We start from the raw sequence: 16,325 nt of genomic DNA, 5'->3' as shown, positions 1-16,325 counted from the left end.
GTAAACCCATAGTCACCAAATACCTAAGGTGATTTTTTTCAAAGGCACCTGGAGAATTGTTCCTTTTGATGGTACAACCATCAAAATATCCCGATTATATCACTATCTCCAGGGCTCTTGGACAGGAAATGGTTGGATAATGTGTGACTTTGGCCTTCCAGTTTCTGCCTGACTTTGCCCTTTTCTTACCCTGTATTTCCTCACATTTATTGCTGAAACTTCGGGCACCTTTATTAAAGTGTCTGGTCTCCGACCTGACCACTCATTCCACAGTCCCAACCACCAGAGAGCGTAGACTCCAGAACAGAACAGGGTGTCGGGGACAGAGATCTTCCAAACTTCAGTCTGGGTTAGACACCTATGTGGGGCAGGGAATGAGCACAGGTGACTTCAGAAAAAGAACAATAAAAAGGGAAAGTTCTAGAATCAGAACCCTGGTCCAAGGGGGCCAGTGATATGCTGCTCTTAAAGCACCCATGTCAAGGGGGCTCAACTGCCCGTAACTCCATCTCCAGGGGGTGTCTGGTGCCCTCTTCTGCCCTCCACTGGCACCTGCACCCACACATATGCACAGACATGCTCACAAACAGATGCACACCCACACACATGCACAGACACGCTCACATACAGATACATACATACACACTCACTTTCTTGTTTTTGTTTTTTTTTTAAGACAGGGTTTCTTTATATATAACACTGTCTGTCTGTCCTGAACTATCTCTGTAGACCAGGCTAGACTCAAACTCAGAGATCTACCTGCCTCTGCCTCCTAAGTACTGAGATTAAAGGTGTGCACCAGCACCAACCAGCTATACACAATAAAATCAAATAAAATATAATAAATCCTCATTATCAGATAATTTGGCCTTTCTTCATTTTAAAGTCATCCTAGGAAAGTTAAAATAAAAATTTAATTGAATTCATAATTTTGTTTGCCAAAGGAAAAATCTAAATTTGGGGCGTGGAGATTCGAGACACTATCATAGAGATGTGCCTGAAAAACCGTAGGCCTTTTTGTGAAAAGGAAATCCATTTTTCTAACCCTCAGACATCACTCATTGCATCCAGTTCTTCCTTTCTCAGCTGCAGCACCGCAGTGTGTTCCCAGCAAAGCTCCAGTTAAGGCTGGTCACTGCTTCTGGCCCTGCTTGGAGGTCTGGTAGGAGGGGCTTGAGTTGTGAGTGCACTCAGGCCTCTGTCGCTGACTGTTTATTCTCATGGGACTGGAGAGGTTACCTCCAGAGCTGACTGCTATAAACTGACCCCAACCCTTGCTCCCCCCCCCCCCCCCCCCCCCCCCCCCCCCCCCCCCCCCCCCCCCCCCCCCCTCCACCCCTCGCCCCCCCCCCCCCTCCCCCAAGTTAAAGCAGCTCAAGGCCCCTGTGAAACGTGCCCACCCAACCTAACTCCACAGCCTTCAGCATCCTGAGCCAAGATAAACCCCTTTTCTTGAGGAATAGCCAGGGCTCAGAGTTCTGTTCAAACAGCCCAAAGCCAAGACCCGCTGATTTGGAAGTTCAGTGTAAGGTTGCTAAGGCTGGAGGTGGAAAGACAGCTAGGTTGGTAAAGGGCTGCTGCACAGCCCAGGAGGACGTCAGTACAAGGCAAAGAAAATTGTCAGGCATGGTGACATACACTGTAATCCCAGGGCCAGGCAAAGAGGTCTCACTGCCCAACTCAGCCTTCATGGTAAGGACCAAGCTGGTGAGACATCTTGTGTTGGGGGGCAGAAGGCTGGACAGCACCTGAGGAAGGACACCCAAGGTTGTCTGTCCTTGGTCCTTCATGTCCTTCACATGCACACAAACACATGCATACACACCTCCACATGCACACACATGCACACCTACACGGGCACACATACCTCTAATGCTAGATAAGAATCCTGCTAAACATACAAGGGGCTTAAGTGCATGAATTATAGGAAAGTATTGGAGAGAATAGGTAAGTCATTTGGATGCACAGAGACAGAGAATATGGGTCTGTTAGATGCAAAGTGATTTAAGAATTCTAAGGAAATGACCCCCCCCAGCAAAAGTGTCTTTCTCATTGGCTTATTATAGGGTCCATAATTCAATTAATTACTCATTGTCTTTGAGATGAGCTTCTGAGATCCAGAGTCCAGGAAGGGATAAAACAACCCGTCTCACAGTTCCTGTACGGTGTCAAAGTGCTATTTATTGCCAGGAAGCCAGAAGAAGGCAGAGAGATGGGGCAAAAGTGGAGATAAACTATTTTTGGCTTTATAGTTTTGCCCAGCGTGGACCCTGTAGAAAAGTCAAATGTCGTCTCCATCAGGGGCACCTTCCAAGGTTCTTGGAGCACCCACAAGATCCATGAGAACACGTATGGAGAAAGATACTGTAGGCCTTGTACTTCAAAACTATGGGGCAGCCTTTTTGGTACTAAAGAAAATATCTGTATGGAGCATATATCCCACATACACGAAAAGAGTGAGTGTGTGTGTATGTGTGAAAGAGAGCGACTGTGTGTGTGTGCGCGCGCGCGCGCGCGAGAGAGAGAGAGAGAGAGAGAGAGAGAGAGAGAGAGAGAGAGAGAGAGAATACATATCCCCAGTCCCATGGCACTGATCTGACTATTTGGTGTGGAGATCCTTCCAACTGGACTAGAGCATATTCCTAGCAATCCAGTCACTACGTCTTCCCTTTCTGTCACCAGCATGTTGCTGGCATGGAAGCTCACGGTGAGATGACAGGGAAGATGGCCCACCCTCCTTCCCACATGCTGACAGCTCAGCTTTCCCATCTGATTTTTCCTGGTGACAAAATCCCAGAAGGCCATCTTAATGTCTGCTTACCCACAATCCTCTTCTTAGGAGTCAGCACTGCCTCGGGAGAGAGCAGGTGGCTTTGTACGCTTCCCAAGCCTCTTTCTCTTACTTCTCGCTTACTGAGGATGGAGGCCACATAGCCTCCGGGCTTTTTTTTTTTTTTTTTTTTTTTTTTTTTTTTTTTTTTTTTTTNTTTTTTTTTGTCTATCTTGGTTTTGTGTGCATAGGAAGGCCAGAAGCAGGTTGGGTTTATGAAGGATTTAGTTGTTGACACTCTTTGCTTGGGAACCCGGTGATGTGTAGGAGGTGGCAAAATTCCAGCGGTATATAGGCATTTCCCCAGGATCTCTGGGGGATCTGTGTATATTTATCTTCTTGGGGAGTGGCAGGTCCAGTGTGTCTTCACTTCCTGACTTTGAGGAAAGTCTTTACTGTAGCTTTAATGATCTGAGATCCTGAATACCAACAGCTCCTTGCTTCCTTTCTCCCTAGTCTTGAAGCTCCGGGGTAGATACTGCATCGCACTTTGCGCGCATTCTCTCAGTTCTGTTGTCTTCGCGGCTTCATATGTGCCGACCCTCAAATACACAGAAAGGTGACTAGCTGTGACCCACCTTCTCTCTTTTGAGGATCCCTACTCCTCCAACTGTCCTGGTTGGTGGTTTCCGATGCCTTTCTCTGTCCTTGTCCCATGTCTTTCTCCTCCCTGGAAAGGCAGTCCATGGATGCTATGAGCAGCCTAAACTAGAGCCATTATCAAGAAAAAAACCACACGTGGCTGCCAGTGCATCCTTAGCAAGCAACACATGAATGCCACGTCTGTGCTCAGCGTTGGGCCTGTTCTCAGCACATCTGCTGCCGGCAGAAGTTCTTATCGAACTGATCGTTTCCTTCTCAGTCTAAAATCAGAACTCATACTCTCTCCAGCCTGTTTTATTATCTTTTTTCAATCTATTTTATTTTTGATGTGTATGAGTGTTCTGTCCATCTGTGTGTATGTGGGCCCTGTACATGCCTCGTGCCTGGAGAAGTCAGAACATCATTGGCTTCCCTGGACCTGGAGCTACAGATGGTTGTGGGCTCCAGCTGGTGCTGGGAACTGAACCCAGGTCTTCGGCACAACCAACAAGTGCTCTTGACCACTGAGCCATCTCTCCAGCCAGCCCCCCCCCCATCTGTTCTTTGCTTTGGGGATTGTATCCCCATCAGCTGCACACAGATGGGAGTGGTGTGTAACTCTAGTGCAAGAGATTGTTGCATAGTGGAGGTTATATTTTGGTTCAGTCTCTTCGCCTGCTTAAATATGCGTGATCATGTGTACCTGCGGGATATAAAGTGGGATTTTCAAATACACATCACAATGATCGGATCAAGATAACTGGCACCCATCACCTCCAGGATTGGTCTTTTCTTTTGGAATGCTCAGAACCCTCTCCTAGCAACTTTGAAACATACAACTAAATGTTGTCCACTATGGTTGCACTGCTATGCTAAGGAATAGTAGACTTTACTTCTCCTACAAAAATTTTCTTTTTATTGACTTTTTATTTTTTATGTGCACTGGTGCTTTGCCTGCATGTATGTCTGACTGAGGGTGTCAGATCCCCCATAACAGGAGTTACAGTTGTGAGCTGCCATGTGGGTCCTGGATTGAACCTGGGTCCTCCAAGAACAGCCAGTGCTCTTAACTGCAGAGCCATCTCTCCAACCTCTAAGAATTTTTTTTTCTTTTTTAAGGACTGGAGGTAGAGCCCGGAGGTAGAGTGCTTGCCTAGCACACAGGAGGCGCTGGATTCATTCATCAGCACTACAAAACAAACAGCATAAAAAGAATCTTAGTTTTTTTAATACTATGTTGGGATTGACTCTGCTGTAGAAAAACCCAGCTTGGGCTCTTGATTCTAGGAGAGATAAATTAGAAGTTTCTAGTCTGTGGGATCTTCTGTTTGCTTGAATTATTGGGGATCATTTCAGTATCAACAATGGGATATGGTGAGATGTAGTGCCTCAGTCCCCTGGCCAGGATTTCAGTCACCAGGCCCTGGCTAGATGCTGACACTGTGTCCAGGAAGGGCTGGCATCTAACCGCGCGTGTCTGTGTGTTACAGTTACCTGGCTGAACAGTGCTGGAATGGCGGCTTCATCTACCTGATCATGCTGCGGCGCTTCAAGCACAAAGCCCACCTGACTTACAATGGCAACGGCGGCAACAGCTCGGAACTGGGAGAGACACCTACCTTGGAGCTGGGTGACCAAACTTCCAAGAAGGGGAAAAGAACAAGAAAGTTTGGGGTCATTTCCAGACCCCCTATCAACAAGGCCCCTGAAGAACCCAAGAGCAGCAGCAGCTGTGATGTGACCGATGACCCCAATTCTGAGTTGGAGAACAGCACAGACCCCGAACTCGGAAACGGCCATGGCTTTGAGCTAGAGAGTGGCCCGCATTCTCTCAAGGATGCGGCTGGACCCCATCTGGAGAGCTCAGAAGGGGACAGAGGGGCAGAACTCAAAATTCCAAATACAGAAGCTCCTCTGGACACCAGCAATGACAAATGCCGTTCCTCAAAGACTGGCAAAACAGACTTCCAGTCGAGTGACTGCCTGGCTCGGGTAAGGTGCAGTTGGATCATTGAATCTGATCTCTTTTGTTTTTTCTGAACATGCATGCATGTGTGCATGCATACATGCCTGCCTGTCTGTCCATCTTTTGGTGTGTGAATACATGTGCACATATGAGTACGTGCAAAGAGGCTACATGTACATACACGCACATACACATATGAACACATGTGTTGAGGCCGCGCGTACACACATGTACACATATGAACACGTGTGGCTATATTGCATGCATGTGCACATGTGAGCACATGTGTGGAGGTCACACGTACACGCATGAACACTGTGTGGAGGCTACGTGTAAATATATGTATACATATGAACACTGTGGGCCTACATGTACATACATGTGCACATATGAACGCGTGTGTGGAGGCTAGTGGACAATGAAAGGTATCAGTCCTCAGGTGCCCTCCACCTTGTGACTTTCCAGCAGCCTGAATCTCACCAGACAGGTTAAGCTGAGTGGACGACAAGCCCTAGAATCCACTTAACTCCCATTCTCCAACATGCTACCATGTCCAGACTTTTATATGGATTTTGGGCATTGAAATTGTGTCCTCATGCTTGTAAGGCAAGCATTTACTGTTATTATATTATATATTATATATACTATATAATATAGTGTATATTATAACAAGCAGTTATTTCCTTGGTCCTAGAATCTGAAGTTTAACATAGTGTTTTCAACTTATTTAAAAAAAAAATAGACCTAAGATAGCCTTGTACTTAGAAGGCAACAAACTCATCGAGATAAATGATCAGAGCCTTACCAACAACAGAAGAAGCTCAAGTCATCTTATCCCACTTAAGGAGCCGGTGAAGTGATCCTAAGTGGAAAATTGAAGCCTTGTGTGCTAACATTCGAGCCCTCTGAGGCCCAGATAAAGCATGGCGCTGCCTGGTTATCCATCACGACTGTCACAGAGAAATTGCTACTTCAAGGCCAAAGATTCCTGGTGGCAGATGATAATGCGGGCGTCCCAGGCTCAGCGTGACACAGGAAGGGCGGCCGGCACAGGGAAGCATCTGCATTTATTTTTAACAGTTCAAAGCCGGCGCTATTTTTATGAGATCATGTTATTACACTGGTAAATTCCAGCGGCACACAGAAGCGTCTTACCGAAATCTCATCTGAGTGCGTTCTCTGTCACGGTTGAGATCAGTCCTTACGGAAGTAAAAAGGGGACTAGGATGGGTGAACTTCCATCTCAGGTGTTTCCACCGGCATCCTTTCTTAGGAGTTACGTTTCTGTAGGGCGGACATGCCTGGGACATGAATCCTCTTGGCAGAGGGTGTTATGGAAGCGATAGCTTCCTGAGTGGGCGCTGACTGGCTGCTCTGACTCGGAAAACACCTGGAGGGGTGAAAGGCAGAAGTGGAGGTGTGGAAGTGTCTGGTTTAGGTGCTGCGGAAAAGAGCCCTGGGAGCGAATGGATTCATATGGCTGTTTGGTGCAGTTCCTTCTATAGTTTTGTTATGATTCTGCGTGAGATTAGACCTTGGCAGGTGCGTCCAAACCACCGAACATGCAATGCACACAGCTTAAATCAGGAATTTTATTGGGGGAAGGGAAAGAAGAGAGGGAAAGAAGAGAGAGGAAGAGAGAGGAAGGGAAGGGGGAGAGAGAGAGAGAGAGAGAGAGAGAGAGAGAGAGAGAGAGAGAGAGAGAGAGAGAGAGAGAGAGAGAGAGAGAGAGAGAGACAGAGAGAGAGAGAGAGACAGAAAAATGCAGAGAAAGAGAGGAACAGAAGAAACAGAAGTAGGCAGAGTTCCTCCTTTTAAAGGGACAGGGTACTACCTGCCCTGCATGTGGGGTGACTGCCAGGTCCCCCAGGGGGCGGGGCCAGGCGTGCCTGGATGCTAAGGCAGGATTCAGAACAAATGACCCCTCTCTCATCCACAGAAAGCTCTAGACAGAGGCAGCGTTCCCTGTGGCTGGATGGAGGAACAGATGAGAAAAAACCATCAGTGCTTCTGCTCACTTTCTGGGGTTCCCCCAGGAGGTCTAAAGATTAAACAAGAGAATAAACTCTGCCACCCCAGCACTAAGAGCACTAGTATTCTGGATGCTCACTTAATGGTCTTTCCCCCATGGGGATTAGACTGTGTCTCCACAGAGTGTCGACGATGAAAACTTCCAGGTGGATCGTGTTGGCTTCCTGGACTGCTTCAAGGGTCTGGGTGCCAAAGGAGGTTGAATCTCAGTGTTTAAAGAAAAAAAATGGTTTTAATGTCCTGGATAGGATGGGAATAATTGGGGATGATTTGTAAAGAAGAAGAAAAATGAAAAAGAAAAACACCAAACTTATAGGAAAGCTCCCATCCCCCACTCACTTTAATTGAAAGAGAGAGAGAGGAGACATTAAATTGAATTTCTCGATTAGACTGTGAAGACTCCATATGCCACAGTCCCTCTTGCCTGCTTTTGGAGCTCAAGGTAAAATGACCGAGAAGGTGTAAAGATTTTTTTAAAAAAATCTTTTCCAATTGCAAATTCTAATCTATTACTATTAGGAACATTTTTTTAAAAAAAATTACATTTTGCACATTTTTATTTGCCGTGGGAACTGTGGGACAGTTTGAAGGAGATAGTTCTTTTCTCCCACGTGTTGTGGTCCAGGGGCTGAACTCAGGTTGTCAGGGACTTTACTCACTGTGCCATCATCCCTTCAGCCGTATGGGACAATTGTTCAAAGCCACATCTTTTTAGAAGGAAAGAGCTGTCATCTGCAATTGGGGGTTTTTCTAAGGATTCATAATGCACAGACTGACGGTTGACTCCGGTCAGACTGTGGATGTTGGAAAGTGAGAATGGGCTTCAGGGATTGTGCTACCACCCACCAACCCAGAAGTTTCTTTGCTGGAGCATTTGCTGATGAGTTCTTCACTCAAAGCTCCCCGACTCCACATCAGCAACCCTTGGCATAGCCCTTTGTGAAGACTGACTGGGTTCTCGGGCTGCAGCGAGTGGGTTTTTTATTTTTCCTCCAGCACAGTTGAGACCAAGGTCACGCCAAAACGGAATTTCCAGAAAATAGCTACTTACCTCTTAAGTCTTTGGGGAGGGGAATTCCATTCCGTCTGAATAATAGGAGCGTTGACATGTCAGTATAATTCCGTTTCTGCTTTACTAATGATTTAATACATCCATGGAGACTTAATAAGTTACAGGAAAGGCCTACAATGCCCGGTCAGACCATTTTGTTTGGCAGGTTCTTCTTTTTTATAGACTTATTTATTCTAAGAAAATATTACATTAAAATAAATCCCAAGTCATTGCTTTCCCACTCCGCACTCTCTTAGCAGAGCAATAGGAAATTCATTTCCTTTTAACGATTTTGTTTTGATTTTGGAAACAGGACTTGTTACCCACTTCTGGGAGGCCTGATACTACCTAGCTCAGGCTGGCCATGAACTCCTAACACCTGCCTCAGCATCTCCAGTGCTGAGGTGACAGGCACCCACCATGCCCGGCTGCAAATACTTGCCACAGTTCAAATGTAGACACTTGAAGTTGTCAGAGGACAACTTCTCAGGAGTCAGTTCTCTCCTGCCACCATGGGTCCTGAAGCTCAAACTGAGGTCGTTAGGCTTGGCAACAGGCAGCCATCTCGGCAGCTCTGAAAGTTCCATTCTTCAAGCCTCCCACACAGGCAGTGGATGCTCTGCTCTCTGTGCAGGTTCCAGCTTGCCTTTTCCTTCCTCCTTCAAGGTCCTGCAAGAGACCTCTGTGGCCTTCTGGCAACCTGTTCATTATCAGGCCTCTTCATCCTGGGTTCCTGCATTGTCCCACCCCCTGCCCATTGGCACATGACAATTCAACATATCCTAGTGACCATTTAGCTGGTGGTATCCCCATGTTCCTATTTAATTCTGAAGGACAGAGACTTATATGTCTCCTTGTCACCAGTTCTAGCTCAGGGCCGTGTACACAAAGTGCTCTGTATATCCTGATGTAAGCGGAGGTTGCTCATTCATTCCTGGCCACCCAGACCTGAATAATCACATAGAAATTATATTAATTACAACACTATTTGGTTGATGTCTCAGGCGTATTTCTAGCTAGCTCTTACATCTTAAATTAACCCATTTCTATTTTATATTTTACCATGAAGGTCATGGTTTGTTACCTCTTGCTTCTTGGGCAACTACATGGCATCTCCTTGACTCTGACTACTCTCTCTATATAACTCTGTTTGGATTTCCTGCCTGGATTTGCTCTGCTAAGTCATTGGCTAAAACCAATGGTAATAAAACACATTCATAGCATACAGAGTGGAATCCCACATCATCCTTATTAAAGAAGATGCCCAGAGACACCAAGATTAGATAGGACCATGGTTTCTAGCCCCAGTTCCACATCTCTGTGACCTCCAAAGCTTCCTTGGCTTTTCTCTGGGCTGTTTTCTTGCCTCTACGTTGAGCACTGTGGTCTGATGACTAAGGGACTTTAAGCCCCTGACACTGTGATCACACATTTATTTCTTACTGATCATCCTAAATAAGAAGGGATAAACAAATGGTTTCAGAATAGGTTTGCAGTGCAGGCCAAGACATTAACTGCAGTGAAATTCTGTTTGGATGATGTGTCTTCTCACATTTGGGGCAAAGATGCTGTTGTAAAAGGCTATTTTGGCTTCCAGTAGAAATGAGGCCGTTTAAATGCTGCATGGCAGCTCTCTAATGTGCCGCCCTGTTTTAGTAAATAAATCCCCATGCTGGCTTCAGCCAAAACGCGGCATGTGTGAACTCACACAGTAGTCGTGGGTCACAGGAAAGGCTAGCACTCTGACGTTAGGACAGAAGTCCACAGCAGCCTGTTTTTCATTGTTTGGCTTTTTTTCCTCCATGAACTCAGAGCATCATTGCCCTTTTAAGTCATTGTAATAGAAAACTAACAGCCAAGCCGTCTGTCTAGACAGGGCCTGTCTTGGAATTCAGTTGTCTCTACAGCTAGATCTGTGTCCACGTTCTGATTATTGGCAAACATACGGGTCTCCCTTCTGGAAGAACCTCTTAATGTCTATCTCGGTGGTGTCCAGAGAACTGTAGGATTGTGGATAAGCACTAGACGGGTTAATTCCTCTACACTTATGGAATATTGTTCTGTTCTAGTTGCTAGCAATTCCATTTGGTGAGCTAGACCAGATTCCCGTCTCAGTGGCATTTACAGCACAGAAGGGACTATAAGCAATAAAGAAGCTTATAGAATACCAGGTAATGACAAGTGCCATCAGTCAACTAAACCAAGGGGAAGAGGGAGATGGCAGGGCCTGTCACCCACTGGGATAGTTGATATCAGGTGTCACAAAGACAAGCTCCCTGAAGAGGTGGTATGTGAGCTGAGCTGTTTCCTGGAAGAACAGCCTACAAGAAGGTCTCAGGAGAATCAGCAGAAGCGGCTGCCAACAGCAGGGGCAATAGGGTATTCCAGGAATGAGAAAGGGCCCTAGGAGAGGACCCAGGTTAGACCGGCTAGCTTATAAAGGTGTTCTGCGCAATCCAGAGGATGATCTTTGACGACCATAGTCCTTTTCACTGAGCAAGCTGTTAAGCGTATAGCCAGCCCGAGTCAAAGAGCACATAGCAAATTAGATAGAGAGCTAACAAAACATCGTTAAACTGTGAACTCAGAACATCCAGCAGAAATCAGATGGGGAATCCCCTTTAAGGCACCCAGCTGGAGTTCCCAATAAAGAGAATGCCAAGGAGATTAGTAGCCCCTCCAGTGAGGCTTCCAAGAAAAAGAACAAATGGGCAACAGATAGAGATAACGCCATCAAACCTGGAGCTCACAGTGTCCAGCAGAAACTGGGGACATTGAGACCCTCGGCTTGGGGTCTTGACTGAACTTTCTCTTCATGGCTGAGCTTCCAATGGCTGACCTTCCAGCCTCCCCTCCCTGCCTCCCCTCCCTACCGTAGGCAATTTTACCCCGTGGGTAGACAATATTAATGTTTCCTTTGGAATTGGTTCATGTTCCAGGACACAGAGTTTTTACCCTTGTGCTGTTCTGCCTTTCCGGTTATGGCGTTAGGGTAGTCATCTCATCCCCAGACAAGGTGCCACAGAAGACACTCTGAGATGAACTTGGCTCTGAAATGGGGGGGTACAAGCCCCCTTCAAGAACAAGCTCCTCAATAGGCTCAAACAGCCCATGACAGTTTACCAATGTAAAGTGCCCTGCAGACGGTGGGTGCCCAACACAGTGTTGTTCCCACAACATGGACTTGTTCCCAGGCCATGGCTAGGCTAAGCACTGGAGAAGGGTATGAGCAGGGAGTGTCATGACCTGGATTCCTGCAGAACAGATTAGTAAAGGAAGAGACCCGAGACAGGCTTGTCACTCCAGCCAGAGACGCTGGTGGCTTTGGGAAGAGGTGGGGGGGGGGGGCGGGGGAAGGTACGTATGGGATCTATTTTGAAAGTAGGGCCCTACAGATCTCTAGTGGTTCAGATGTGGGAAATAATGACGATCACAGGTGGAGTTGGTGCTGACATGTCCTCTGCATCTCAGGCAGCAGGTGGATGCCCCTTTCCTCCTGAGCAGGGAAATCTAGGCATAGGAGGGAGGAGTCTTGCTTTGACCCTGCTGAGGTCTGAATTAGATACCAGAATGCAGCTGTAAGTAGGCAGTTGGAAACAGTATGATTTTTGTTTAAGGGAGCCTGTCCTGGAACTAGCTCTTGTAGACCAGGATGACCTCGAACTCAGAGATCTACCTACTCTCTGCCTCCTGAGATTAAAGGCGTGCGCCACCACCGCCTGGCAAAGAAGCCTGGTTTTATCTAGATTAGTTGAAGTGGTTTATAACTTGTGAACTGTGTGTGTGTGTGTGTGTGTGTGTGTGTGTGTGTAGGCACTTGTGCCCCAGTATGCATGTGGAGGTCACATGACCATTGCCTCCTCTTTGCTTTGAGGCGGAGTCTCTCTTGTCTCTGCACTGACTACTCCGAGTTGACTGGCACATGGGTCTCCAGCTGAGTCTCCTACTTCTGCCTCTCACCTCACCCCAAGAGTCCTGGAATTGCACATGCATGCCTCCATGTCTGTTTTCTTAAATATGAGTTCCAGGGATCAAACACTGGGCTTACATAGCAAGCCCTTTCACCTGCCGGGCCACCCCTTACCCTCTGATGTGTTTTCATCTAGCTATGTGCGTTGGGTTCAGGAGCTTATAGAACACATGAGTGTTCTTCATGAAACTGTCAGAGAACATTCAATCTCTGTGGACACAGATTCATATGCTGGTTTTTTAAATCATGGGTCCTACCTTTTAAAGCATTTTAAAATGAGGAACAAGTCTAGTATCATCCATTCTGTGAACCATACCTACATGATTCTCCTAATGCAAGGACAAGATAGGAAAAAGATGATGTGTACTAATAATGGGTAGATATATTTTTACTACTCTGGGCTAAAACCAAATGAGTTTTCTTTTGAGTTCATTACTCCAGTAAATGGACCCTATTGCTCTTTGAAAGGAGAGCCACAGATTTCCTTGGCTGGGGGAGAAGGAACGGTGTCTTATCTGCTAGAACCTGGGGGTGGGGAGTGGGGGAAGGAAAACCACTGTTTACTGAGCCCAGGGAGGCCGCCAAGAGGGCTGTTTGGATGTTGGCCAGGGAGACAGAGACCAGCATAGTAGCTGACCAGCACCTCCTGAATCAGTTCTTCCTGGCGATGTGTGCTAGGACATCGGGCCTCCTGTGTTGGAGCTATTGCAAGCTTCTACCTTGGCAGTCGTTCTGGTTCCCAAGGATAACTTTTGGAAATGGTGGGGCTGTGAGAGAGGTGAAGGCCAAAGAGAGTGTTTCTGAATGGAGAAGAGGAAGGTGTTCCAGAGGTCAGAGGCAGCAAACCAAAACTGTGACATTCAGAGCAAGGCGATTGGATGGGATGGGGCCCGTTGACAAGTTCGTGAACTACTGTGGTAAGCCAGTGACTTCTGAAGTTGCATTTGGCCAGACAGGCTGCATTTGCCTGTGGTCAGTGGATGGAGGAGACAGTTGGCACCGCTGCATGCTGCTGGAATGGCGGCGCCCCGTACAGAAGTGTAGGGCCTACCAGGTCTCTGCCTGGTAATAATTTCCCCAAACATTCCAACTGCTGCACATCCAGTGGGTGTTCAACATCTGGGTCTTTTACTATTCATGCAGTCTCTTTTCAGTTTCTGACAGTGTGTATTTCAGGTTTTCTTAATGCTTCACATTCTTTCTGTTTTGTAAGCTCTCATGGGCAGGTTGCCTGCTTCCAGGGGGGTGAGAGCTCTGTTTGTACAGGATCCTAGTGGTTCCACGGAGCCCCTTCGTGATGGATTACAAAGGCATATGCTGGGGAATGTGCTGTGACTCATGCCATAACACTAGTGATGATGATGATGATGATGATGATAATAATATACAGAGCTGAGCGTAAAGTTTAAGAAATAATACTTTTAAAGATGTTAAATAGTCTAGAGAGATTGTGCAGTGGTTAAGGGGACCATAGTTCAGTTCCCAGAACCCACATCATACAGTTTACAACAGCCTGGCACTCCAAGTCCAGGGGGTTTGATGCCTTCTTCTGGTCTCTGTGGGCACTCACATACATGTACACACACACACACACACACACACACACAACAAAAATACTTTGAATCTTTTTTAAGATTTTATGATAAGGTATCAGCCTTGGATAAAGGACAGATTTTGATACAGGTTCAAGCATGCTGTCATGATTAAGTAGCATGCAAATCAATGCCGTCACCTGCCCTGTTGACCAACACTCAGTATTAAATTCATGAATTTTCTGCCTGGGTTTCTCATGTATGTGTTTTAAGGAAGTGTAAGCTTCAATTTGATTTGTTCTTACAGGGTGGTGGTTTTTACATGATAGGTTAAGTGATTCTGATCTTAACATCAAAAATCAAAAATACTCTTAAAATCCAAAGTTACTGCGACACCAAAAGTGAGCAGTTTCACCCTGTGATCTTCGTGATAGGTCACACACAGTCAAGATGACAAGTTTTACCAAAAATATGGAATGATATTACCTTTAGTCTACGTAAGGTAGATATGAAACAAAGGAATTGCATGTTTAACTTTGGACTCCAACCCCAAATGTCTCATTATACATGGGTAAATATTCCAAAATGCAAAGCAGTCTAAAGGCCTTTTGGCCCCATGCATCTCTGATGAGGGATGGTCACCAAGGAGTATATGGTTCCCTGCCAACATCTGTCATGCATCTGTCTGCTCAGTCTTACCAGTTCCCGTGGATGTTTCATTGAACACTGTATGACAAACCTTGAAAAATTAATAATGACTCTCACCTTAGAGGCAAGGAAAGTTATTTCTGTATTGGGTGGCAGGGAATCCTGCAAACTACTTAAGGTTTCCTGGTACCCAAGGCTGAGCTGAGCTTTTGCCCTCTCACCTTCCTGCATGTCTTAGCAGCTGTGTACAGAAGTAAAAGGATCGCAGAGTAAACCATTGTTTGTAGACATGGTGGCACCTACATCCAAACTGGAAGATGTGTTACCCACAGGACACCTGATAGGATGCATAATGTCAGAGCCAGTGAGTAGGATGGCTACTTAACCAGTTCACTGAAAGTAAAAATTCGATGCGTGGCTGCCACCACACATTTTCAAACCCTCCATGGCCTCATGTGTACCGCGACTCCCTACAGAATGACACTGACAGAACATTTTCGTTATTCTAGAAAGTTCTAGACTTTGGGCTGGTCAGCAGAGGCCTTTTCTTCTGGGCTGACTTTGTGCTGTCTGGTGACAGCTTGGCCTGATATGACAGGGCCGCTTCCCATGTCAGGGCTGTGTGTCTGTCAACGTCCTTCACGCATGCTCCCTTTTTCTTCCAAGGAGGAAGTTGGCCGGATATGGAAGATGGAGCTGCTCAAAGAATCAGATGGGCTGGGAATTCAGGTTAGTGGAGGCCGAGGATCAAAGCGCTCACCTCACGCTATCGTTGTCACCCAAGTGAAGGAAGGAGGTGCCGCTCACAGGTGACTAGTAACTCTTCCCCCCATCCCTCTGCCTCTCTTCTCCCTCCTCCCCCTTCCCTCCCTCCAGTGCTGGGTGCTTGTGCCTTTCGCTTGATCAAAGCTCTGGTAATTACAGTTCATAAAGATACACGGGAACCCAGGAGGGAAACAGACAAGAGCGGTTCTAATGGAACACATCTCTGAGCATAGGAAGCGGCTCGTTAGGGAGGGTACTTCAGGATATTCTAAACCGTGGAGCAGATTTGATTTCTCTGCACTCCCTTTTAGATGACTTGCTCAGCCTAACCCTTGGAATGCGGGCAGTCACTGTAGTAACATGTGGTGATTTATCAAGAAAATGCCACTGAAGTCCTGTGAGTCTGACTGATGACTCAGGAAAGTGATACTGGCTCAAAATGTGGCTGCCGTGCAGATGTGCCAGATCTGTCAGAGTTTCACACACACGCACACACACACACACACACGTGCATGTGCTTGCACTCACATGTGTCTATTGCACACGAGGAAGGGGAAAGAGAAATGTGAATCTTCTACATGTAACTTAAAAGGTCCTTGAAAGTGTATTTTTTTATCTGAACAAATTGTGTTACGTATGAGAGGAACGGTATTTAACTGGAGCACATATGAAAAGTGTTATCTGAGTGTGAGGACCATAGTCATCCTCAAATGTCAAGCATGGTCTTCACACCTGCTATGGCTTCCATTCATGTGGGGGATCTACTGTTTACAAGGCATGGTAGGGTCTGTACATAGGTTGCCCTGCCTATGGGTATATGGTAAGAATACAAAGAGAACTGCGCTGATAGAAAGGTGACTACTGTCTTTTATCTAGGCTGGGATTTCTTCAGGAGAGCTAGCCGGATTCCAAGAGGGACATGACAGGTCAGAGCAGGTATCAGCGTTTCC

At 46.5% G+C, this 16,325-nt stretch overlaps 1 protein-coding gene across 4 annotated transcripts in view; it reads left to right on the top strand.

Moving 5' to 3' along the window:
• Positions 1 to 16,325, top strand: part of Pdzd2 (PDZ domain containing 2) — a 336,232-nt gene that overhangs the window by 239,152 nt on the left and 80,755 nt on the right. For all 4 annotated transcript variants that reach the window (XM_050139075.1, XM_050139076.1, XM_050139077.1 and 1 more), the window contains 2 exons: positions 4,903 to 5,404; positions 15,277 to 15,419. In XM_050139075.1, the coding sequence (XP_049995032.1) occupies positions 4,903 to 5,404; positions 15,277 to 15,419 (645 nt within the window). The remainder of the gene's footprint in view (positions 1 to 4,902; positions 5,405 to 15,276; positions 15,420 to 16,325) is intronic.

This window comes from Alexandromys fortis, unplaced genomic scaffold, assembly GCF_014885135.2.
Source record: "Alexandromys fortis isolate MF-2015 unplaced genomic scaffold, M_Fortis_MF-2015_v1.1 scaffold_37, whole genome shotgun sequence".
Classification (NCBI taxonomy): Eukaryota; Metazoa; Chordata; class Mammalia; order Rodentia; family Cricetidae; genus Alexandromys; species Alexandromys fortis.
Note: the sequence above shows the minus strand (reverse complement) of the source record. Positions and strands in the feature narration are given on the sequence as shown.